The 27125-nt window shown below is 45.1% G+C and overlaps 1 protein-coding gene across 3 annotated transcripts; it reads left to right on the top strand.

Moving 5' to 3' along the window:
- The first annotated feature begins 45 nt into the window (after positions 1–45).
- On the top strand, positions 46–26432 carry MAN1B1 (mannosidase alpha class 1B member 1). 3 transcript variants are annotated; one of them, XM_078865464.1, is made up of 14 exons: positions 46–78; positions 2917–3126; positions 8993–9083; positions 10335–10441; positions 11229–11302; positions 12209–12309; positions 13176–13364; positions 14101–14249; positions 15224–15412; positions 16317–16507; positions 17007–17127; positions 17484–17678; positions 19136–19267; positions 22860–26432. In XM_078865464.1, exons 2-14 carry the CDS (start codon positions 3034–3036, stop codon positions 23061–23063), a joined length of 1836 nt encoding a protein of 611 aa, XP_078721590.1. In that variant the 5' UTR covers positions 46–78; positions 2917–3033; the 3' UTR covers positions 23064–26432. The 3 variants fall into 3 exon arrangements, with proteins under 3 accessions (XP_078721590.1, XP_078721588.1, XP_078721589.1); XM_078865462.1 differs by lacking the exon at positions 46–78 and adding an exon at positions 680–805; XM_078865463.1 differs by lacking the exon at positions 46–78 and adding an exon at positions 692–885.
- Positions 26433–27125: the final 693 nt, after the last annotated feature.

Genomic DNA, 27125 nt, shown 5'->3' with positions numbered 1-27125 from the left:
TCAGCGCGTCTCGTGAGTGGGCGGGGCGATGACGTCGTCACTGCAGGGTTCCCGACTTCCCGTTGAGTTGGCGAAAAGGTGGGGGGGGGGGGTGTTGGGCGGGGTTGTGGGTGGGTGGGGGTAGAGTTGGGGGGGGCTTGGTGGGGTGGGTGGGGGTTAGAATGGGGGGGGGGGTTGGTGGGTGGGGACGTGGGGGGGGTTGGGAGGGTGTGGGGGGGCTTGGTGGGTTTGGTGGGGGTTAGAATGGGGGGGGGGTTGGTGGGTGGGGACGGGGGGGGGGTTGGTGGGTGGGGACGGGGGGGGGTTGGTGGGTGGGGACGGGGGGGGGTTGGGGGGGATGTGGGGGGGGGCTGGGGGTGGGGGTTAGAGTGGGGGGGTGGCTGGGTGGGGATGTGGGGGAGGGTTGGTGAGTGTCGGTGGGGTTGGTGGTGTGGGGATGTGGGGGTTTGGTGGGGGGGTTGGTGGGTGGGCATGTGGGGGGGTTGTTGGGGGGGGGGTGATTGTGGAGGATGGTGGGTGGGGGATATATGGAGGGTTGGTGAGTGGGAATGTGGGGGGAGTTGGTGGAAGGGGGGGTGGGTGGGGGTTGGTGGATATGGGTGGGGTTTGATGGGTGTGGCTGAGTTCCCTACGTAAGATGGCCGCTCCCTCTCGTGGCTTCAAGTCACCCGGAGTGACCCGGGGCGGGTTCATGAACGTGGCGGACGTCTTCCCTGCGGCGTGCGCGCTGCCAAACCACCGCCGCTCAGCGCGATCAGCTCGGGTCGCCGCCACGACGCGGCGCAATCAATTAAATCACCGATCGGTGAGATAGGGCGGATCAATTAGTAGTTAATTGGGCTGTCAGTCGTTTGTTGTTGTTGTTGCTGCTGCATTTGCCATCGGGTGAGTGTGTGGGCGTTTGCTGGTGTGTTTGGGTTTAAAGTGACCACCAAATCAGAAGCAACCTGCAGTGATAACGATATGCGGTGATGGGTAATGTATCGCCTTTCGTTATCTCATGTAGGGATACTATGGTATCGATTGTCTCGTCTATTGGTGATGTGATATCGTGATAATGACGATCGTGTAATGTAGTTGGAGATGCCGGATCACGGTAATTTAATGGGATCGTGTCGTTGATGACAAACGCGGTGTAACATGTCTAATTTCTCGGCATGCTTGTGATAAGGTTGTACTGGTAATGATGATAACTCATCATCCGTTCATACTTTACCATGCTTATCAATTCAGATGTCATTCGCCGCTGATGTCTAAACCTGGACTTGGGAATATAACTCAGGCGGTGGGGGGGGGGCATGCTTATTGGGTATTGCGTGAACTTATCGATCCGTGCCCCCCGTGTTCCACAGGATATCGAAGACGATAAGAACATAGACATTCAAAGTCACGGGCGGGTTGTGAATCAAGGAAATGACGGCACTACTGCACCATGATGTAGCTCCTGATCGTGGCATGAAGATGATTTTATTTCCTAATCAAGAACGCTTTATACTGCATCATTAGATACGATTGTTTTCTAGGGGGGTTGTCTTCGTGTGGCTTTTGATTCAATGAATTTGGACAAAGCTGTTACTTGCACTATATTGTGTTGTTTTTGCTTGTTAATCCTTGTATGCAGTTGTGGGATCACCAGTGTAAAATAAAGCAAGGGAAAGCCAGCTTAACTAATTGTACCTAACGATGACTCCAGAACCGTATAGTATATAGTGTACTGTGATTTTACGAGTCTAAAAGGAGACATGAAATCATATCGAACGATAGGAACAGGTAACACGAATAATAACAGGACGAGTTATTAGTGCTGCATACAATGAAACTACGGTATGGCTGTCAAGTTTGTTTTAACTGGGCGTCGTGTGATCTGTACTACGTGGCACATGGGCATTGGATACCTATTCATGCCACACACACCTGCTCTGTCGTATACATTTTTGTAATGTCGCTTTTTCCATTGCACAAGCTTCTGTGGGTACAGAGGCACTCGCTGAGAGCACTGTGGAAGTAGAGATGTTATCAGAATCAGAATATTTATAGTGGAGGAATCCGATGAGCTGTGAATCTCTTTTTCATATTCTTAGGTTTTTTCAGTCCCATTTACACGCACCTTTACATCAGCCGCACCTTAACAACTCTTGGAACCTCCCATTTCAACCAGTCTACACAACAAAGGCTCATTCCTAACAGCGTGCTTCAGCTGCACCGAACCTCACAATAATAATATTCAGGGCCTACTTGGCTCCTCCCACCCTCAACCAGTATATATACAAGGACTGTTTTCTTGGAATTTCTCTTACTTGATACAGCTATCGTGCTGTGACGGTTCCACCTGAAGACGGAAGCTTGTGTTGCCTCCGAAACGTCGTGATTTTTATTTTATTTTTATTTTACTTTCATTAATTTAAATGTAAAAATTTTTACCTACGTGACTTTACCGAAAAAAACCTAAGAATATGAATCCTTGCAGTCACGAAAGCTTAAAATCTAGAATCTCTTTTTCGCAGATGTCCAGTAGGGGCTGGTAAGAACTCTACAACAACAAACAGTAGAAAAAACATGATAGTCGTGAAAAGTACAAGAAAGGTAACAAAAAAATCACCCAAACACATACCAATGAAATTAAACCACCCCCTTCCTACCAGGCAAAGCCCACTGTGGTATTACTTATTTTTCAGAAGCGACCTGGCCACATATGATCGCTCCAGCGAAGGCAGCTACTACAGCTCATGAAAAGTCAAAATTCAGGCCAGAGTCATTAATTAATGCGTGTGGAAGCCCATTGAGTCTTTCTATGTCTTTATTTTCAAGGTAGACCGAAATATATCTTATCCATGTGCATGTCAAATGGGCAAAACACATGGGAACATCTGGACTGGATTCACCACTGCAACGTTGCCTTTCTCCCCCCCGCTTTAGGGTGAATGGGAATCCGCCGGTGTGAACAGCGACCGATGGTGAAAGAAGAAATCCCCGCAGCGGAGATGAGTGCCGGGCTCCCGTAGCAGCGCACTCGCAGAGCAGAGCACCACAGCCATGTACAACCCACAGCGACGAGACTTCATATCCGTCACTTTGGATGGTGGCTACAGCAACGCCAAGGCGCCTCGCAGTCAGTCGTGCTGGCGGGTAAGCCCATGGGTCTTCTCGTGTCCATCGTGGCATTAAAGGTGCACTGAAACGAGGTGGTGCTTGCTTACGACTAAATACCTGGAATGTGCCCAATCTAATCGCATCTTGGAACCTAAGCAGGTTTGGAGAGTGGATAGTGCTTGGTAATCACTGTGCACAAATAGGTTGGCATAGGGCTGCAGTGTTATGTGTTGGGCAGCACAGGGCGGTGCAGCAAAACCATTTTGAACTCAAATGCTCCAATTTATTTTCACCCTGCCTTCAACCTGCATTGATCAGCATGAAGTGTGGTCATATAACCCCCAGAATCCACACGGCATAGATAGTCCCTCATTTGGCAGTGGATTTGCATCCAGGCTTTGCATAATGGTCCACCTCAGATGTAACGATCCACGTACACCTCTGTATGCCAATGGAACATTGAGTTGCAATGTGATGTAAAGTATGGCTTTCCAAATCCCAGTCCTTATAACTCATCACTGTCCAGTTTTGCCTTTTTACCAGTCATCAGCTGCTGTGATGTGTAATAGATAAATCTGCAAATGAAATTTGGAGATTGTAAAGAAAAAAATTTAGGTTAATATTGGGCTGCAATGGCTGGTGTTTGGCAAGCTGCGGTTAATTAAGTTAATTAAGTAAATGTAATTTCCACGCAAGCTACACGTGGATCCCAATGTCTAGAGACAGTACCGATGCGGAACTATCGTGGAGTGGTGCAGACCTTTACGTTATACCCGTGGAAGTGGATACCAGAACCACTTCTAAGATCCCATCAAGCAACTTTTTTTTTACACAGTTAAACCTATTTGTATTCGTTTCGGAGCTGGAAATTTGCAGATTTAATTGCAGAACCAAATGTAATGTGATAGATTTGTTTTTTTGGTGTCGTTATTGGTTACCAGGCTGAGAACATAACTCACTGTACTTGAAAGCCTGGTGTTAAATCACAATGTCTTGCCTGAATTTGACACCAAGTTCTCTGATGCCAGCTCAGCCATCTGATCACCTGTTTGTATTTTTTATGCTTTATCGTGCATATTTGCATTTAGTGACTAAGGTTTACATGCTGTATGTGAAATACGCTATTCTTTTGTTAGGTTCATCCATGGACAGCCTAGTTGATGTGATACACGAGACAATATATTTTAATTTTTTCTACTGCAACTTGGGTTGATTGAACCTTGTCCATAACCCACTCTTTGCAGTGCAACAATTTTAAATGTTTCCTCATACACAATTATCTTTACATCTGGCTCAATTCTTATGTCAACTTCATACCTCATCAAACGTTTGAAGAGAAACGAATCTTGTTATTCCACTTCTACGTGGAAACATACGACAGCTGCTACGTCTGCCTCTCCGAGACTGTTGACATCATATACAAATCAACCTCGAAAACCACTTTGGATCAACTGAGAGGCAGATTCACTGGGCCAAGTTAATCTTTAATGCATACACACTTAACTCGTTCTTTTTCCAAAGTGTTTATACAGGTCCAAAATCCTCAATCTTAGACACTCCAAGGAGAAAAAACTCATGATTATCACTCCTCTGTTAAAAACACCTTGAATTCCGTTGATTCAAATCTGTCCTTGGTTACTGTCCCATCTAGATTATAATTTGATGCTAATCTCTCGAATCTTTACGATAACTTCACTTGCAGTTTACAGTTATACTTGTCCATTAACATATTCGTATAATAGTCATCCTATACCTCTTTAATGTTTCTGTAACTTAATTTTTGGAATTGTACTCTGATCAGTTGAAAACATAATCTGCCCAAGCCAACAGGGAATGTATTATTTAAAACAGATTTTTTTTTTGTGTGTGCAATATTTCCTATATCTCAGTGTAATACGCTTTTTGTTTTGATGTTCTATTTGCTTCATTGCTATGCTTTGTTTTTTGATGACCCAGTGTCATTCTTGCAACTGAGACTATCTGTGTCTTTTAAGTTATATCCTGGTTCAACAAAATTAACTTTGAAACTAGCTGAATGACTTAATGTGGTTGCAGCTTATCAATTAATTATTCTGGCCTTAATTTTCTAGATTGAAAACTAATTTCTTTAGAACTGCTTTTTTTGTGTTTAATCAATTAGCACGGTTGGCTACGAACGTGCGAAAGAACTCCAACACATACATACATACAATATGCAGAGAATGGTGGCAAAATACATTAATTGTGGTTTGCATTGCACTTGGTAAATCATTGTGCATACATTGTTATTAAAATAATGATGGCGTTAATTCGACATCATAGGTCATGATTTAGTTGACTCAAAAACATGTATGAAAACTTCAAAATGAATTGGATTCGTACCATATACGGTCATTAAATTATTTATAAATGAGGTCTGACTCAGAGCTTTAGATCAATAAATATGACAGTACTGTATATCATTGCATTTTATAATAGCTGGCAAAATTAAATGTTACTTTTTTTCCAGCAAGTCTAATGGGACCAAAAGTGAATCGTAGACCTGAATAAAAGCAATACAATCGTGATACAGTTAATCAGATGTAGAAATATCAATACAAAAATTAATTACAATTTAAATATGGATACACTGTAAAATGAGATTTAAACTAAACTATAAGGCCCACTGAGCTATGTAGCTCTTTTTCAGAAGCGACCTGGCAATAAATTCTAGCTCAACGAAGTGGCTTATCACGTGGAAATGTATAGCAACCAAATACTCTAAACGCACGTTTCTTAATGTGGAAGGGGAAACCGGAGGACCCAGAGAAAAATCCAAGCGACCACGAGGATAGAGACATGCAAACTCCAAATATCTAAGCGTCCAGTCTGGCTCGAACCCACGACCTCCACAATAACCAAATACTATACAAAAATCTGATAGCATTTGGAATAATGTAATTACTCAGCGTGTATCAGTTGATCATATGTTTTCTACTGTCTGCTCTAGATTTTATTTTTTTCTGTCTGATTTGCATAGTTTTGTTTGCTCACTTTCCCTAAATGTAAACTGTGCTCATCATTTGCATATATTTTATTCAAATTATATCTTTTAAAAAATATGTCACAATGAATTGCATTTGTCACGAGCTTAATAATCGGCATTAATTGATCATCCGATGCATCGTGACACGCCTCCTGGACATCTGTGAAAAAGAGCTTTGCAGCTCATCGGATTTCTCCAGTCTAAATAAATATTCTGATACCCATTCACAGACTCAAATTCTTTGGTGGCCTGTGCTGCCTCGTCTGTCACTTTGCACGGGGCGTGCTGACTCGGTGCTGCCATCTGACGACGGAATTCGCGAAGTGGCAACTCCATCTGCTAGCCAATCGGATTGCCGTGACTGCTAACGGCGCACCACCCCCACCACACCACCTCCCACGCCCTTTCAAATCCACAACCAATACAGACGGCCCACACCATCGGTTGTATTCGTCCACTGACAGTGCGATTTGCTCGCTCGAGTGACACGCAGTGAGCACCGTTTCCATTGGCTGGCCACACTCACTCGGTAAACAGAGAGGGTGACCCCTGGTGGTTGAGTATTGGTGGTGCGTGTAGCATCATAAAGACCCGCCCGTGTCGTCTTTAACACACTATAAATGAGGTTTTTTTGGGGTGAGATCGCGTAAATATATAAATGTGTCGTCATAACTAGTATGTAATTACTGGCGAAACGTCGTACTCAGATTGTAAATGTCGTGGCTTGGCTCTCCAACACACCGGTGTTGCTGTACAAGTACACTACACTATACACTACTATACCCCTACACTACTATACACTACTACACTATACACTAGTGCTGGACTAGTGACGATTTGGCCACGTTCTGTTCACGTGACAACCCCTTACTAGTTGGCTGTGTCGGGTGGTGGCGGGTTTAACGACACATTTATATATTAACGCGATCTAACCCCCAAAAAACCTCTTATGGATGATATTGGTTGTGAAAGCCTACTCCGTGTTGAACTTTAACACACTGCTGGGGGCAAGTGCTCTTGGCAACTATCTTTGCAAGGCTGGTATCGCACTCAGCCGTGTTTGTGTGGCCACCACCAGGCATGGGCACGTTTGTCTCCCCAGTGCTGATCGAGCATCTAACCAGATTGGCTCGGTGCTCCACAAGTGTGGTGTGGCGGTCAGCGCTACGCCCGGCTGCCTTTGTCTCCCCCAGTGGTTAAGGGAGGGAAGCCCAGGACTTGTTTAGAAAGCACTCGCCGCTGATGTCAACCATGGCCTGGTAAATGTGGGGAGCAGATTATTGGCCACGGTTAACACAAGTGTTGAGTGATATTTAAACCGGTTTTGAGCTTCCCATTGGTCAATACATCCCTGAATTTAGTACCTAGTGTGGTATAAAGATCAGCATTGGAGAGGCAAAGGCGGCCAGGTATGGTTTTGGCCACACCACCTCGTGTGTGGTTCCTGCCTTAATAGGAGCTCACGAACAGCACTTGCCCCAAGATTGTGTTAAAGCCTCTACAGGAGATATGTCTTTGGCACGGCACAATTGATGTCATCCACGCACGGCTTGTTAAATCGCCTGCCTCTTCCCCCTGCCTTCCGTTATCACTGTGTACTATTAAAATAAACACGAAAATCACATGTCAATTGTTCCTAAGAGAAGGAAACAAGTTCACACTGTTCCATAGTATGTTTTTGTTCTCATCAACACGTTTGGGTAACAGCAGGAAGCCGAGGACGCACGTCACAGTGACTCAGCGCTGCCTTTACTTCGCAGCTGATACAAAGACGCCCATATGTTTCCTAACCTCTGCCGTGGTCGTGAACCCACTCACTGCTCCCCTTGCTCTCAGCTGCCAGCGCGGTTACACATTCACAATACTCTCCACACGTCACGGGGACAAAAAGACTGTGCGTCAACGTACACTCCCAAGGATTTTCACAAACTGTTGTTTGGCAGTAATTATATCCAGCTACCTTCCATGAGTGGGGTGTTCACATTCTGTGCACTGCAATTACATGAGGACGGAGGAGAAATATCCTGTTTGGCCACTCCACAGACAGAGTGTCCCCATCATGCGTTAATGGTGTCGTAATTGTACGCATATTAAGCGTATGAGGATGCATCACTTTATTAATTTAAAATTAGTGACTTATTGATTGACATTACTTTACTAGGTGAGAACCCATGGAAATTAAACATCCGTTTTACAAAGGTCACCTGTGTAAAAGTAAACTTTTTTTTTCAAATGCAGACTACAGTACAAGCATGGATCGTGCGTGAATTGTTCTTATTCCTATATGGCTGGAGCGGTGGCGCAGTGGTAACGTACTGCACTGTTAACCTGGAGGTCCTGAGTTTGATTCCTGGCATAGTTAACATCAGTGATGAGTAATACCTGAACTGGTCCTGGGCCCTTAATTTACCAACGCACTCTTGACCCGTGTGGTCAAACAAGGCACGTGACCAACACGGTGTGGGAATGCCTTCATCCAGAAGTGAGTTGACAGAGGGCTATAAATGGCAATAATTGTATCTTGTATGTAATTGGTTCACATGATCCATGCAACTATTTGGGGCACACGACAAAATCGTCAAAAAGCTCATTCTTCAATTTAGACACCCCCAAATCACAACAGTTCGTTGAATGGCTGCTGGGGTAGGTTTGGATCATTAAATGGTTCGAGCAAATGGTATGAGAATGTATTTCGGATTCTGAAGAGAGGCCGCATTGGTGGCAGTCGCACGTACTCTTCCAATGTTGAATGCTGCCTCCACTTAATTATTTACGAGTGTTTTTCACTTTCCTTGAAAGCATCACACGGTGCACTCTGGAGTCTCGGTAAGGGATTGTGCAGCACTGTGCTGTGTGCCTGTGTCACATTGCTGTTGTGAAAATGTGCTCTTGCTACAGAGGTGGAAGCGCTTATCTCGACTGCAGCGGAGTATCCTTCTCTTCCTCTTCATTGTGCTGGGAACTGCCTTCGCTGCTTACCACCTTCAGGGTACAGTTGCCTGCATGCACAACAAAAATCCCTTGCCACTTTACAAATGGAAGCTGACCACGCTTTTGTTAGCTTGTTTGTGCCATGCTGTTCAGAAATTATAGTTTACAGTTCTTAAAATATTTGGCTAAACTAGGGATTTCGTGTCCTCGTATATCTCTTTTTTATTACACGCTTTTATTTAACTCCGTCTGTTGTATCCTCAAAAAAAATCTTGTAACTCAATTTCAACCGTATTCACAATGTCGTATCGACTGCAAGCTTGGTATAGGTATGTCATACTGATGACAATACTATATTCTATCATTAAAAATATATTTTTTTTAACAATCTTTTTTACGTCCCGGGTTAGGTAACGGGGGTTCACGCTCAACTCACGTTGCCTGTAAATCACCACGTGGTCCCTGACGTCACGGAAAGCCTCAGGGAGCCACGCCGAGGGGCGGGGGATGTGGAAGGAGGGGAGGGGCGATGGGGGAAGGGGGCAGGAGGAGGGGCAGCTCGGACAGTACATTTCATTAAAGCGTGTTTAAAAAAAAAAAATATTTTTTAATATTTTGCTTCTTAACAAAACACGTGGCAAATGTCTGGCACATGACGTTTCTGTACAGATTTTAGTAACCGCTCACAATAATTGAGCATTGCCCTGCATGCTGTTCACATTTTGAGCTTCGGGTGTGAAGCTTTCAATTTATGTTTGAATTTGCTATATTTTTACGCATCACCAAAAACCACATCATATACGTGGGACATAGTGTATCCATTTACATTAATGTTGTGACAACTTAAATAAGTACGCGTACGCTCACGGCTGTGCACGAGTTGGTATAACGTTCAACGCGATCCTGGCCATGGCCCCAACAAGTCACTGTGCGTGTCGTAAATCCCGGGGCCAGCATTGAAAATAAAAATAGCACCGCAAGATTTGCACCCTTTAAAAACAAACAAGGCATGCCAGTGCGCTGAGTGTATGAGCCAAGACTGGCAAAACAATCCCAACCGGTTAACAATGAGACCATTTTGGACAATAAATGCCTTGGATGCTCACAACCATGCGGTCGTTTCTGTTCACGAAATCCACAATGTTCACTCATGACAGTGACCCCTTCATCCGTACTCGATACGGATTGCGACTTTGGTTTGACGTCATTCGGTGTGGCTTCTGAGCAGAAATGCACGCTGCCGCGGTTTGCCCTGGCTTCTTATTCGCGCTGTGAGAGGCTGTTGACTTGTTACACGTCTGCATGGCAGGAGAATCCCATCGCTATGTCTTGGAGGTTCGCACTTTGAAGCCACACGTTCCCGATGCTGACCCTGACAGAAACGCGCAACGCCAGGTCGCCCAGGAACTTAACCCGGTAAATCATGCAGTCTCTGAGAATTTCACCATTCATTTTGTCAGTCGGGTAAAACGGTCAGATTCTCAAGCGAAGTTTGTCCTTATGATCTGCATGACAGAATTAGGTTTGATACCAGCACACAGCCTGGCACCTGGAATGCACTCGATCGCCTCAGATCTCAAAGGCATTGCAGGGTTTATCCTGGATTAGTGCTTGGATGGGTGACCACCATGCGCAAACAGGTTGTCATGGGGCCTGTAGGGCTACTTGGGGTTGTATTGTACATCGGTGGCTTCTACGTCTGTGCTCCCTGCCTTCACCAACCCGCACAGACCAGATTGGTGACATACATTAAAATAACCCCCATGACTAGGACTCATCCAGAAATGGATTGACAAAAGGCCATACATATATCAGAGTAACCCATGTTCATAAAGAGCACAGTGAGCACTTGTCATTAAGTCATCAGCAAGTTGTTTAACTTATGATAAGGCTGTCTCTAAAATGTTCAAGTGTTGCTTTTTGTGCTGGTAGCCTGAATCTAATGCTTACATAAGGACAGTGAATGCTCACACTTGAAATGGTGGTCCAAGGTAATCCTACGCAAAATTAACAATTGCTGTGCCAAGTTTTAAAGGTATGCTGTTTTTATATGGCCTTCAAGGCAGCCTCTGTCTCTCTAATCATAACAGTGCTATTTGAGCGCTTTGGGGTGCACGGGTATTAGTTTTGCAAAGTGCACGTTGACTTTACGGTGGCAAACTTGTGTGTGTGTGTGTGTTTGTATGCGTGTCCATTTGAGCAGAAGCCCAAGAAGCCCTTGCGGAGGGGCCCACCTGTTCAAAAGCAGGGCCAGGTTGCCAAGCCCTTGGAACCCAGGTCTATTGCTTGTCATTAACACCACCTGCCGACACTAATAATAACTGTTTAGTCACAATCTAGTGAAAATGCTATCCCACATTGTGCACATTCATCATCTGTCGCCTGCTTGCTGAAGGCCTCCCCACGCCGATGCTATCTCTCACAGTCCTGCGACGCCACAATCCATCTTGCTCCTGTACATGAGCTGATCTCATTGCTCCATCTCTGAGGTGGTCGTAGCTTTTGGGCGCGTCCTCTACTTTGGCTGCCATTGCGTCACCGGTCTCAGCGATCAGCCATCGTCTATTGTCGCGATTTTTTCTGCCCAAGTCCATTTACTTTCCTTAAGATATTTAATGTCTTTCAACGTTCCACTGAGAAGATCACACGTGGCCCATACATTTCAAAATATTAATCTAAATAATCATAAAAAAATTTTTAAACATTTATTTTCAAATCAGTTGTTTGCTTTTAAACAATTGGTGTACGGACCTCCTAAGTGGTGACCCACGCATGTAATGCAGTGATTTGGCGACATTGGTGTGGTTGGTGAATCATGTAGATTTCTGAAACTCCTACACTCACTGACCTGAGAGTTGACCAGGAGATGGCAGTACTGCAAATGGGTTCCTGATCCCATTTAATTGATATCCCCTCATATAAATGCTTTAAATCTCCCAAGAGTGGACCCTCTTAATAAATGGTATAGCTAGTGTGGTTTTCTTGGTTAAGTTATATTATTATTTGAAATGTATTATAAAAATTCACTTTTACATTGACATCCAAATAATTGAAAGTGAAAGTTGAATATTGGTCGCTAGAGTCTAATTGTTGAGCTCAACTTCATGCCCACACTACAGACGCTGCGAGCCAAAGTACTGTATCGGCTTACTGTTTAGAACTTTCCTTGTGCTGCCCTTGCAGGGATCATGGTTTGGGAGTGAATTCTTCAAAATTGATCGTCGCTGACGGGAAGGATGAATCCAATTTGCATGGTGCAGTCGCCAATCAGGAGCCTAATAAGGGTAAGCGTGACAGCGAGTGGCACTCTATTCAACCTTTGACTGTGCTGAATTTTTCTTTTGAATGAAAAGCCTCAGTTGCAGAAAGAAATTAAGATATAGTGGTGTCAATACTCTGTCCCACATTTTTAAACCCACAAATTGGCTTTTCGCAGAACAAGACGAATTGCATGTGTACGGACGGATTCATTGTGCAGTAGAAAAGTAGTGGTTGCTCCCCTCCAAAATTTTATGAGTTATCTGAATTTGGGGTCGCGATTTTATTCATGATTCGATGCTTTATTGCACTTCAGTCGTGCGTAGTATGGTGGCTGCACGGTTTCACACAAACAACTTACAAAACAACATTTGATTCTTACATGCACAATTGGATGCTTGTACCACGAGCATGAGAATTATTTGAATCAATTGATCATTTAGCCAATATTGTTTAGGCTAGGCGTGTGCAAGCTTTTTTGAGCTCGTACCAAATTAGGGAACCTCCTAGCTCTGCACAGGTGGAGAGGGTCACTTGGAAACTTCACGAATTTGATGCCGCATTTACAAATATGTCTCATTGGCAGACAAGACTATTTATGAACTTGATGACGCATCTGCGGATATGTCACGTTTGTGAACAAAAATGGGCGTGCTAGCCTGTTAGCAACAAAAAACCCGCAGAGTTGTTAGATGAACGTTCACATACCACTGAAGCTCACAGGGCGGTCTTAACCATACCGTGGACTGTTACCGACCCACGGGCTGTACGTTACACACAGATTTAAACGACGTCATGCCCAGCATTTGGCAGTAAACAAGTAAAACGACACGCATACACTTTTACGTGGCCAAGGCCTTCGCCAGTCTCGTGAATCTTTGATTGTGTTCAGTCCACAGCCTGAACCCGCGCCAGCAGGCGGTGGTGGAGGCGTTCCTGCACGCGTGGCGAGGCTACCGTGAGTTTGCATGGGGCCACGACGAGCTGAAGCCATTGTCGCACTCCTTCAGCGAGTGGTTCGGCCTGGGCCTCACCATCCTGGACGCGCTCGACACCATGTGGATCATGGGCCTCGAGAACGGTGGGCGGAGACACGCATGCAGGACGGTCGCTTGCCACTCGTCCTGCTTACTTCACCGCCACCACGAGTGTCAAGCACTGCCCTTATAGATTTGAAGCTTTCGTGACTGCAAGGATTCATATTCTTAGGTTTTTTAGGTAAAGTCATGTAGGTAAAAAATTAAAATTAAGAAAAATAAAATAAAATAAAAATCACGACGTTTCGGAGGCAACACAAGCTTCCGTCTTCAGGTGGAACCGTCACCTACGTGACTTTACCGAAAAAACCTAAGAATATACTGCCCTTATAGTTTATATCGCACGGACGTGTTGCATGTGTTTGCGAACGTGTTGGTGATGCATTTCTATGGTCAGCGGTAATGCAGCGGTTAGCACGCTGTGCTACGAACCTGGCGGCCCGAGTTCGATTCCCGCTCAAGGCCACCAAGACCAGTGACGGTTATCTGAACTGGTCCTGGGCCTCCCCTAGGTCGACTCGGCCTCAAATGAGTGCCTGCTGCGGTGTGTACACATGGCCACTCGGAAGACAAATGTGGCCGGACGTGGTGCTAGCCACCCCACTCCCTTAGGTGCCCCGTTGGCCTTTATCGTTGCTCGCTAACAACACTTGCCCCAACAGTCGTGTCAAATGGCGAAACAGGGGGATCTTTGTCTTTGCTGCATTCCTATGACATGCAGTATACATTTGCACCATCCAGGCGCTGGGTTGACGCTTGGCGCGATGTTGTGTGCGGCAGAGTTTGAGGAGGCGCGGCAGTGGGTGAGCACCAAGCTGAACTTCGCCAAGAACGTGGACGTGAACCTGTTTGAGTCGACGATCCGCATCATGGGGGGACTGCTGGGCACCTTCCACCTCACGGGAGATAAACTCTTCCTCGACAAGGCCGTGAGTTCGAGGTGGCTGGTTGGCTCGCAGGGCTGTGGTACTAGGCCTGTGACGATCTACAACACAAGCAGGACTCGCGTAGCATCTTAATGCAGCTGCATTTGAAGATAGAGGGGACTTGTGTGACGCATCAATTTAGCCACCAACATGTATTCTTTTGCTCACAATATATGCATAATTCCATTACTTGAGAATGCATCAGCTATGGCGTATGCAAATTAGATACAAATTATTTACTGATTTAATATTTTCAATAATAATAGAGCAAGAAAGTTGTACACTTGAGACAACAGACAAGAAATAATGTTAGAGGTGGTAAAAAATACCATCGAGTTTTTTTTTACTTCAATGTATTTAATCTCAGAGAATAAAAAAATTTATTTTGATTAATAACCAACGAACAAACTTTGCGAAAAATATAAAACACGTACCCTGAGTGTGGTTAAAGTACTAGAAGTAGTTCTGTGATGTCTTCCGGGGACGTTCTCTGACATGAGGTGGTGCACTACTTTTTGCCAGAATTCTGAGTGGACATTTTTTTTGCATCGTAACAGGATTGCAAAAGTACCCTTTTCACATAATTGGGAAAGGGAAGAACATTTATTTTAAGACGAGAATGGACGTTATTGTAGGACCACACGCAACGCTCCATCGTGTACAGCAAGTATACAAAAAATAAACGTCCAAATAAGCAATGTGCAGTCAGTGCATCATCCTCCTAACATGCAACGAACATTACTTTCAGTGGCAGGGCTAGTTGGAAATTGCTGCCCCCTTGTGGTCCCATATGTCGCGTGCTCAGAGGTAGCTCTGTGAATCCACTTCCGTGGGCCTTTGTCCAACACAAGGGGGTCGCTCTGCCCTGTGAGAGACCCAAAAGGATTCTTCGTCACATGATACCGATAGCATAATTGGGGATAGAAGCTGATCAGAATTATTTGCTCAAAACCTATCGTCCTCATGCCATTTGACAGGTTGACCTGGGAAACCGGCTAATGCCGGCATTCAACACGCCCTCCAAGGTGCCCTACTCGGATGTGAACCTGGGGACGGGTCAAGCGCACCCCCCCAAGTGGACGTCCGACAGCTCCGTGGCTGAGGTGACGAGTATCCAGTTGGAGTTCCGTGAGCTCAGCCACCTCACTGGCGACCCCAAGTACAAGGTTTGTGTTTTTGTACGTACGTATGTACGTACGTTTAACTTCTTACGCGCCGTACGTAGCCAACCGTGCCATTCGGAGGTGCGAGAGGTTTGACCGTTGCTGGGACTCTATGTGACTGCATTTGGCGCTCACGTGACAGAGCAGTGCCTGCAACAGTAGTTAATAATAGGTTGTTATTTTCAACTTAAAATTTTCGTGACTGCAGGAATTCATATTCTTGGTTCTTTCGGTAAAGTCACGTAGATAGAAAATACATAAAATAAAAATAATAATTTATAATAATTGTATTTTCTATCTACGTGACTTTCCCGAAAAAACCAATTATATGTTATTTTCAAGTTAATATGAAGTGCCATGAATGGTAATGTTCATGTGTGTTGTCTATCTCCTGCTGGATGAGCGCTTCCCCACACACCTCGTGGGTCACAGGTTGACCATGATTTTTCATGCTGGTCAGTGTGGGTTGGTGAAGGTGTAGAGCGTCAACATTGTAGCGTGGTATAACTCAACAATGGCATTCGCTGCACTGCTCCCTGCTGGGAACAAAGCGCTGCAGCAGCCTTTAACACCTGTTGTGTACGGTGGTCGCCTATCTACGCAATGTGCAGGCTCAACCCCTGGCTATCAGCCGAGGTTTGACGAGATCGGGCACATTTTTTATCAGTTTGGTTCAGAGGTTGCAAACGGGTTTTGATTCCTTACCCGTACCCGGCCGCACCAGGGTCACAAACGGGTACCCGTACCCGGCCGTACCCGTACCCTACCCGTACCCGGCCGGGTACAGGTAGGGTACGGGTATCGGGTACCCGGTTGCGACCTCTGGTTTGGTCTCAGGAAAGAATAGGATAAATGTGAGTATCCTGCTTAACGACAGCGCCCTCCGTCGGAATGCGGCGGCGTGCAGGGCGCGGCAGACGCGGTGACGCATCACGTGCTGGGACTGAGCGGGAAGCTGGACGGCCTCGTGCCCATGTTCATCAACACGCACTCGGGGCAGTTCTCCCGTGCCGGCGTCTACACGATGGGGGCGCGCGCCGACAGCTACTATGAATACCTGCTCAAGCAGTGGCTGCAGGGAGGCAAGCGCGAGAAGCAGTGAGTGTGTACGAGCGCGCGTACTGGGTGTTTGCCGCGGGGCACGGTTTCTTGCAGGTGTGATGAATTGCCGTGGTTCGAATCGGGAATCGGTTGCGTTTTGTATAGTGTCGTCTGTTTTGTTCCGTCTCGTTTCATTAGCGTGAAGGTAAAATTGGTGTATAATGTGATTATCTGGGTTAATGGGGCGGTGGGAGGAGAGGGGTATCCGAGTTAAAACAATATAATTATTCATTTATATTTATAGAGTGCCTTCACTCAAGGCACACGGTTAATGCAAATCCAATGTAAATTGGGCTGTAAAAAGCTATTAGCCCACAATCATTTAAAAAAACGGACAACATTTAACTTTCCCGGAATTTGGAGCGGACATTTTTGTTCCTTTTTTTGGCAGCCTGAACACGGCTCCCATGGAGGGGAATTCTGAAACTTGCTTCCTTCACTGGGTCTTGATGATTTTGTGCGCGTGCACCGCTGTGTGCTGTGTTTCCTTGTGCAGCTTACTTAACAGCTACTTGGAGGCTATGAGCGGGATGCAGAAGCACCTGCTGGGGACGTCGCAGCCCAACCACCTGACGTTCATTGGGGAGCTCATCAGTGGGGCTCTCAAACCGAAAATGGTGAGTGCATCGCGCCTCCCTTATCTTCACTATCCTGCCTTGATCGCCCACCGCTAAGGCTGCTGTGTATTAAAAACGAGCATATGTTCGCCTACACCAAAATCTCTCCCTATGCTCCTGATATATGTATGTACGTTGAACTTCTTTCACACCGTACGTAGCCTACCGCGCTGATCTCGTTAGATCACGGAGGCTAAACGGGGTTGAAGGTTGAGGGTAAAGGCAGGTTTGCTTAATGGTGGAAAGAAGCTGTACATGTACAGCATCACTGGGCCAAACAGAGTACATAAGGCTGAATGAGACACCTTTGAATTCGTTTGAGCGTCCCCTCTCCCTCTCTACTCCCACTTTCGTAGGACCACCTGGTTTGCTTTCTGCCGGGGACGCTAGCGCTGGGAGCTCGGCACGGACTGGACCCCTCGCACATGGAGCTGGCTGAAAAGCTGCTGGAGACCTGCTACCAGATGTACCAGCAGATGGAGACTGGCCTCAGCCCCGAGATCAGCCACTTCAACATGCAGGCGGGCAGCACGCACGACATCGAAGTCAAGGTCGGTTGAGAACGTGCTCACACATATGCACACGTACAAAGACAAAGATCCCCGTGTATCCTTAACAGACTGTTGATGCAAGTGCTGTTAGCGAGTAGCGCCTATGAAGGCCGGCACGGCACACGAGGGGGTGGGTGCCCAACACCATGCCTGGCCGCCTTTGTTTCCACACATACATACACATTTTCACACTTGTTTTCATAGACATACAGTCATAGCCACACAGGAATATAAATGCTCCTGGGAGATTCACACACATGTACGCATAGACATGCACGTATACTCGTACGCATGCTCGTGCAAGATACTTACGCACACAGTCATGAGCAACACGCTTATACGTGTGCATAAACCTATTTACGTACTCACACATGCAAATGCACATTCACACACACCCACACACCCACACATTCAGTTTCATGCATGCATGTTTGCTCCTGAATGCACACACATGCATAAGCTTGCACACCATCCCATCAATCATCTCTTGCGTTGGAGTTGCTCCTTCCGATAAGTAAAGTACAACTGCATTGAGAGAATATCCATAAAACTCATGTGTATATTTTTATACTTTTAATCAGGCGAAAGAGAAATGAGTGAAACTGTCGGAAGTTATCATTATTCTGCCAAAATAAACTTCAACCTAAAAGTAATTAATCGGAATAAATTCCATGATCTGCAGAGTCTCACGTGAGTGGGAGTGCTGCCCCGATCTTGTCGGCAAAGTCACAGCACCGTCGTATGCTATGAAGGCACATAGCACTCATTCAGAACCATCACTAATGGACTCTGACAAACACTTCATAATGCTCAGCACTCACAGATAATGTTCACAGCAAGAGGAGGGAAAATTCTCTCAACGCATGCTGTAACCGGCCGATCGAGTCACATTCCCTGCAGGACATGAGTATACAATCCAAGCTCTTAAAGCTTAAAATAAACACAGATGTGCACCTTATAACCCTTCCTGTCAAGAGTGAGTTATGCGTAGCATGCTGTCGTATGTGTGCGCATGTGAGCACGTGTAAGGATGAAGAGCGGGGGTGCGTAGTGGATCGCGCACTCTGCTACGAACTTGGAGAACAAAGTTCAGTTCCCAACCACGGCTAACGTCATCGCAGTGATAACTTAACCAGTCCTTGGGCTCCTCGAGATTAACTCGGCTTTAAATTAGTATGTGGTGCAGTGTGTCACCATTATTATTACCCTGAAGACGATGCCGGTCTAGCGTAGTGCTGTACACAGCTCTTCTTTGTGTGCCACGCAGGCCTAAGTAGGTGCATGCTAACAGCATGGCCTAACAGTTTGTTCAGGTTATATGCATGGGAGTTCACACAACACACACAAGTTTTGTGCGTCTTGACCTCCTTCCTGCCAGTGAGCCTTTGCCACTTCATTTGGCATCAAACTGCACCTAGCCTGGTACAAGCACCATGGTGGATGTTGTGTGCTTACAGCCTGCTGATAGGCACAACCTGCTGAGACCCGAGACGGTGGAGAGCCTCTTCTACCTCCATCGCTTCACCGACAAAGTCAAGTACCAGGACTGGGGATGGGAGATCTTCCAGAGCTTCCAGAGATACACACGGGTGCGTACTCGGATGGCTCGGCATTAACACAGTCCTCAATGAGTGCACACTACAAACAGCGTATTAGCAGTCATATTCCATCCTTATCCTCACGTCTTACATGAGGGGTGCCACAGTGGTGAGATGTTAACTACCTTGCTTGGTGTACAGGAGGTCGTGGGTTCGATCCCGACCCTGACGTCTGTATATTTGGAGTTTGCAGAAACATGCGTTTATAGTATTTGGCTAGTATAAATGTCCACATGATGAGCCACTTCATTGCGCTATCATTCTTTGCCAGGTTGATTCTGAAAAATAACTATATAGCTCAGTGGGCTTTACCTGGTAAAATAAAAAATAGTTTAGTTTACTCTACTGCCCTGCATGGACTCGCTGCTCCAGTAAACAAAACTTTCTATCGAGGCCTCCGTTCAACCTTCACTCGGTGGGAGGTCGCTTCTTCTCTTCTGCTGCTCGCATAGCCTTGAACTCCTTTCCCCAAACTATCTGTGGTGATCACTCCCTGTCCGTGCTCAAGTCTAGGCTTCTTCTTGGTTCTTTCGGTAAAGTCACGTAGAAGGGAAGTAATAAAATAATAAAAATAAAACATAATAAAATAATTCTCACGTCGTGACTTTACCGAAAGAACCAAGAAGATGAATCCCTGCAGTCACGAAAGCTTTAAATCGAAATTTAAGTCTAGGCTTAAGACCTTTCTTTTTTTTTCTCTGCCTATGAGCGGCTGCCTCTCTATATAATAAATATACCAACTTTTCTTTGGCATCTAGAGATGCAGTTATACATGGTGTGTAAATTCCAGTTGTGTTTTATTGCAAATTGTAATTTTTCGTTCATTTTGTATCATACTTAATTCGATCAGAGTCAACGTTAGCGTTATTTACTTCTCTCTTCAATTTGAAAACAAAAATCCGAATCATCTTGGTGGTACACTTTCACTAATCATTGCTCACTGTCATCAGTCTCTGTTGATACACTTTTTCTGAGGTCCCAAAGAGGCAGTGCAACGTGTAGGTTGCCAAGCTACTCGATGGAGCTTGAGAGCTGCTTTCCCATCATATGTGGGGTTTCTCCAGGCACTCTGTTTTCCTCTCACACGAACCCTGCTTATAGTTGGCCAAGCATCCCAAAGCAGGACTCGCCTAAAATGTGTTTTGAGACTCGGCGAGATAACTGGAGTTAATAAAAAAATAATTATATTTTCCTTAAGCCAAAAAATAATTGCAACTCTCACTAATGCTACTACCAGCTCAGAACTTTGAGCTTTCGTGACTGTAGGAATTCATATTCTTGGGTCTTTCGGTAAAGTCACGTAGATAGGTTCAAATAATGTTTATTTGTATTTTCTTTGAACCTATCTATGTGACTTTACCGAAAGACCCAAGAATACCAGCTCAGAAATCATAAAAAAATATTGATTCGGATTTACACTCATTAAGTAAGCAATGCAAACCATGCCAGCATAGCATGATGGAACATTGACTTACAGCACCACACTTATACATAACAAAGGATGTTGCAAGAGGTTCGTTGGCTGCTTGACTCACACGGTAACATCATTTTACGAGTGCTGTGAGGTTAAAAACAACCTGCCAGCAAGCAGCAGGCAGCACTGCGGGTAGAGATACGATTGCTTCAAATGGTTTTTAACGGTGGCTCTTGCAAGACAACGGTGAAATCATATTAATGTTTAGGAGCTGAGAGCCGCAAGGAGTGGATGAGAAGTTGCTCTTTAACCCGCTATTGCGGCGCACATCAAGGTCGGTCGGCCACGCGGACGCGAGTGCACGTGTTTTGTGGGGGGCGAGGGGACAGGCTGGGGCAGGCCCGAGAGCGCGGAGAGTCAACAGCCGCTTTACTCGACGGGCCCCAGCGCACACAAATGTGGGAAAGGTTAAGATGGGGGTCAGGGGTTGGTGGGGAGAAGGGGTGGTGGGGGAGTGTGGGAGTGGGGTGACAGCGAACCCACGTTTGGAGAACTTGCCAGAGCAGATAACGTCAGAGACCGGTCACTTACCGCCTCTCGTAAAAGTCTCCCATTACTTGCTTACCTCAATCTAAACTACAAACTAAACTTTTTATTTGACTAGTTACGGCCCACTGAGCGATATAGCTTTTTTATCAGAAGCGATCTGGCCCAAATGACAGCTCATTGAAGTGGCTTGCCAAATTCTCTAAATGCACGTTTCCTCTCGTACCAGTCACCCCATGCCTGTTTGCTTCTGAGTCACTGCGGCAGTGCAAGAGTGCCGCAGCACGACAAGCTCTAATTGTGTTGTCATGTTGCCACGCAGATTGTCGTCACTGTTACGCCCGACTTCTCTCACTTCCAAACACTAATTACACGTGTGTCGGTATCGCCAAGGAGGCTGGGCGAGTTGGATAGTCATTGGGGGGGCTGTCGATTAACCACTGTTGATACAGTGTACACGGTGTATGTAAACTGATACATTCAATAAAAGCTGGTGTAAATAAGCCATGCTCCATTCATTAATGAATGTGGCCGTTGGCATAACTGTGTATGTAGGCCACAGTTGCTTAATGCATTGATTACAAATGTAACTTGTAGCAATGTGGAAAGTTTGTATTTTTGTTCAAGGCTGGGACTAGTAACGATGTGCTGAGCTGGGATTTTTTTATTTTCAACATGGACATTAATCCTGATGAGTATTAAATGAAACCCCGAAAGATGAATAACTCTGCTTAACCATTGTCACATCTGAAGAATATTTCCCATGTTGCTAATTGGAGGACAACGTTTTTTTTGTTTAAAATGTATTAAATTCATGCCATCAGCATCACGTCCTGAGACTCAGCATTCATTTGGAACTCTGTTGGAGCAGTGCATCACACTGTGTTGGGGAATGGAATCCAGGTCACTAAACTACTTGTTTAGATATCCACACGAGGGTGCTCACTTTTAAATGGAGAGATGTTTGTTATGTAGCAGTCAAACCAATTATTTTCTGATTCTCAGAACTGGGATTTTGGCAAACGAAGTTAAAAACAATTAAATGTGCAGTCATCGTTGACTGAACTCTGACCATCAACGTGCTACACTTGAGAGCCCAGTTTATTGACGAGTGGGTTAAACCCAAATTGCAGTCAGGGTCTCAGCAGTGCCGGCTCACTGCTCTTGCATCCTGAGCCACCCAGCCAAATCAGTGGAGGAATTTTTTTTCTTCTTGGTTCTTTCGGTAAAGTCACGTAGAAGGGAAATATAAAATAATAAAAATAAAACATGATAAAATAATTCTCACGACGTTTCGGCCACAACGCAAGCAGCCGTCCTCAGGTGAAGAACATTCAGACGCTGTCTTTCCGACAGACCTGTACTTCACCTGAGGACGGCTGCTTGCGTTGTGGCCGAAACGTCGTGAGAATTATTTTATTATGTTTTATTTTTATTATTTTATTATTTCCCTTCTACGTGACTTTACCGAAAGAACCAAGAAGATGAATCCCTGCAGTCACGAAAGCTTTAAATCGAAATTCACTGGAGGATTATTTTGTTTAAGATGCCTCACATTTACAAAGTGCTTGCTTCCGCTCCAAATGTATAAACGAGGGCCGCCGGTGTGTTTCACGTTTCCAGGTCGCCACGGGTGGCTACTCCTCCATAAACAACGTGCGGAGCCCCTCTAACCCGGAGCCCCGCGACAAGATGGAGAGCTTCTTCCTTGGCGAGACGCTCAAGTACTTCTTCCTGCTCTTCTCCGACAACAAAGCGCTGCTCTCACCCGACAAGCATGTGTTCAACACCGAGGCGCACGCCTTCCCCATCCGCACGGAGGGCTGAGGCGGAGCAGTGGGGATGTCTCCTCCTGTGGGCCGGTGGGGTTAGGCCCTACTAGGACACAGTCTCCACCAATCTGCCCGCACACCCGACCACCCACCCATCCACTCTGTGGTGACCATTTGTGGCACCAATGGCTTAAATGTCGTTGTCATCGGGCTTTAAGAATCCCCGTGTCTTGTATTGAGTGGATGGAGCACTGGTGAATGCTGTGGTGCATTGAGGATTCTCGATTTGGAATGTATTGTGTAGCCATATCACAAATATTGCTCCAATTTTATCCATTTAAGCTGGGGTGCTGATTTAACAGTAGTATCTAATGTTTTGCCTAAAGAGTGTTAATTCCTACATGTAATGATAAAAATAATATGCTCCATTAGAAGAGGGAAATAACCACAGCTTTGGTGTAATTGTTATTTTGTCACAGAGGGGCTAATGTAAATTAATGCTAATCATCTCCAGTACTGTGAATGTAATAACACACGAACGAAAGTGTTAGCTTCTTTAATTTATGGTGAGAATGTTATTCATTGCCCGTTTCGCTTGATTTCTGAGTGTACATCGTACCTGTAAGGCACTTATTTGTTCCAGTTTGTGAATATTAAACCATGTTGGTTTTTCAGATGGTCCATAATTTACAGCCATTTGTAAATATACTACTGCACAAAGGGCTGCTCGAGGCATGTTGATCATGGGCGTTGTTTAACATAACCTCGCCGTGCTGGTTAGTCAAGTGATGGGGAGGGTGCCCAGGACCTGTTCAGATCTCACTCGCTACTGATGTTATAGCTGTGGCCAGGAATCTGACTTAAATCGTCAGGTTCATACAGTAATGCGTAAACCACTGTGTTACCGCTTCACCCCTTGCCGTGTCAATGTTCTCACCTGGAATGTGCCCATTCTCATCCGATCTTAGAAGCTAAGCAGATTTGAGCCCGGATATTAGTTGGATAGGTGAACACCATGCACAAACAAGTTTTCGTACGGCTGCCCGGCTACACAGTGGGCAGCACAGCAAAATCGATTATTGTGCTGTACTTCTATGCTCCCACAGATATGCTCCCTGCCTTCACCAAACCACAATGAAAAATGGTGGTGAGGTATGGTCAAACAGCCCCCACTACTCTTGACAACACAGGGGGACCATCATCCAGCAGTGGATTGACAAAGGGGCCATGCATACAATAGCCACATGTCTTCAAACAGTGACTCCTCACTCACCACTTTCATAGATGTATGCGTATGGGCACATTAGCATGCCGGAGTGCTCTATTAACCCTGAACCGGTTACTCCATGTGGGTGGAATGGAGTCATGATGTTAGCTTACGGTACATGAATATTTTTTATTGACAATTAATCAAAATTGTTACTGAAATCCTTTTAATGTTAATGTCAAGGTGTCTGGTTAATTTTGGGAGTGATTGTTGGCCAGTTTATTTCTGTTTACTTAACTTAATTTTTTTTTACGGGCAAAAAAAACGCCTATGTTCTGTGATTGCACATGGGCACTGGACTTTTAAATCCAACACTTTCTGTAAATTATGAGAAAATCCATTCGGGCAAGAATGATCCAGCTTGGGTTTTTTTTCCTCGCCCAAGCTTGCCCAGCACCTTTCAGCCAAAGTTTTGATCACTTCCCATTGGGCTTGTATTACAGTGTCTATAATTGCCAGATGCAATCGTTCATGCAGCCTGCAAAGAGAAACCACCGTGGCCCATGCCTGTTGCACTCTGCCGAGTTCAAACTGAACGCGTTGGTAACACAAGAGAACCCGAGGGAGGCATTGTGCAATGGCAAAACTTTCCGAAAGTCGACCAGGCATATATGAACACTATGTGTTTGGGTGTAAATATTTTCCGGTCATTTTTGTGCATGCTGCAGGTAGGGGCACTGTACAATGGAAGCAATTGAGATCGATATCTCAACTCGATTGCCATTCTGTTTGCGTGTTCCCAAATGTAATATCAGCGACGGATTTCGCAGCACCGCGTGAAATGTTACGGAAATGTGTCTTTTGTTGTCACGAGTCGTCTTTTTGTTATTGTGGTAGCCCTGTGACATATTCTTAGGTTTTTTCGGTAAAGTCACGTAGGTAAAAAAAAACCTAAGAATATGAATCCTTGCAGTCACGAAAGCTTCAAATCTAGCCCTGTGACAGCTTTTCATTGGCGGTGACGAGGTGCGACGTTGTGCCGAATTTGTAACTGGCAGCTTTGCAGCCGAGCAACGAGATTTCTGGCGTTAAATTTCAGACGCAATGATTTTTCTGCGCACATTTGAGCCACGCTTGATTATAGCCAGCGAGGTTTTAAACCCTTAATTGCGTGCAACCAATAATAACCTGTAGAAAGCGTAATACATACATATTGCATGATGAGCCAAGGCAATGCTTTACAGCGATCATTCCCGAACAATGAGATTTTTTTTTAAACCCTATACCAGGGGTCCCCAACCAAAACAACAAAAAGATTTTATTTTTTTCAAATTCGTTAAAATTGTCTCAATATCTCAACAGCCGGCAATGCTTGTGTAGTTGTGTATACGAGACGGTGGTGTTCTTAATAAATGACGTCACGGGGCAGTCCTTAAAGAGGCCGCACGCTGCACCGAAGCTGCAGGTTGCCGACCCCAGCCCAATACAAACCTAAAATAACCCCCTGCCTCTCTACAATCTAGGTATGTTAAAATAATGGATTGGTTAACACTATTAGCGACACAAACCAATGAGCAAATTATTAATGGCGAACTTCCGTGCAGGGGACGGGAGCGATTATGCAGAAATGTTAAGAGTGGGTGCATAATTCTGAGCTCAAGAGGATGTCATTCAATATGGTTTTGATGTCCAGTAACATACACTGTATATACTATACTTGATTAAATTTATAATCCCACGGCTGCAAAATGCCAACTTATATAATTGAGTCTGTGCCAGATGATTTAAAAGAATAAGAGGAGTTCAAAGAGAGCATTATATGTTGATTTTATTTTTCTAAGCTCACAGGTGCAGTGATAAAAATGATCTGTAAATTAATGCTGTATATAAAGGTGTGCAATTCATTCTAATGTGGCTGGGTATGATGTTCATGTAATTGCTTTTGCTGTACCTTAGATTTGAATTTTTGGGGGGATCGTCTGCACTTGTATAATGAATTTACCTGTCAAGTAAACTAACGTAAGACTTCATCGAATTGCCGGTTCCTGCGGGTGTCAGGTTTCCTGCAACTCATGTCCAACTGAATTCACATTACCGAATGTGGGCATCCATTGATTAAAGTGTGCACAGGTGAAGGGGTGGTGGAGCGGTGTGTGTTTACAGGTGTGATCACTACCGTTACGTTCACGAATAAAGACGTCTGTGCTTTGTTCTGCTCATCCTTGTTACATATATCATTTCTGAATGTAACATTTATACACATGGATAGGACAGCATAGCGTATACAGTAACATGACCTGGGAACTGAATTCGGTTCGCCGGGTTCATAACGAAGTGGTGAACCACTCTGCTACTGCTCCAAACCATAATATGAAGTTTACCAATTTTAGTAATTGAGTAAGAATTATTTGTGGTGAATATTTTGGGGAGTTTTTCTCTGCAAATAAACTGGAGGTGTGCAGAACATCCACACACAAGGCTATGAGACCGTGCATGTAGATAAACGGTACTTCGAACCAGTAGTGGCTTCAAAAGATTTCTATCGAATCTAGCCTCAACTCCATGGAGGTTATATTATTTGTTCCACTAATATGTATTGTCGATTTTGTAATTGTTCAATGTGACACTTTAACCCATTTAGAACTTTAGGCAGATTATCCAAAACCAATCAAACTTTGGCTTGTGATATTTGGCAACACAAAGTTATAATTGCTGGTTTAGATACAATCATACACGTGGGTTGGAATGGTGGCGCAGTGGTCAGCGCGTTGCGCTATGAACCGTGAATACGCGAGTTTCATTCCAGGCCCTGGGCGTGCATCGGTGCTCACTGATAACTCAACCGGTCCTGTGACCCCCTCAACGACCAGCGTGGTGGGGTATTTACTGAATATAATCCCTCTTACCGGC

Source organism: Lampetra fluviatilis, chromosome 20 (genome assembly GCF_964198595.1).
Source record: "Lampetra fluviatilis chromosome 20, kcLamFluv1.1, whole genome shotgun sequence".
Classification (NCBI taxonomy): Eukaryota; Metazoa; Chordata; class Hyperoartia; order Petromyzontiformes; family Petromyzontidae; genus Lampetra; species Lampetra fluviatilis.
Note: the sequence above shows the minus strand (reverse complement) of the source record. Positions and strands in the feature narration are given on the sequence as shown.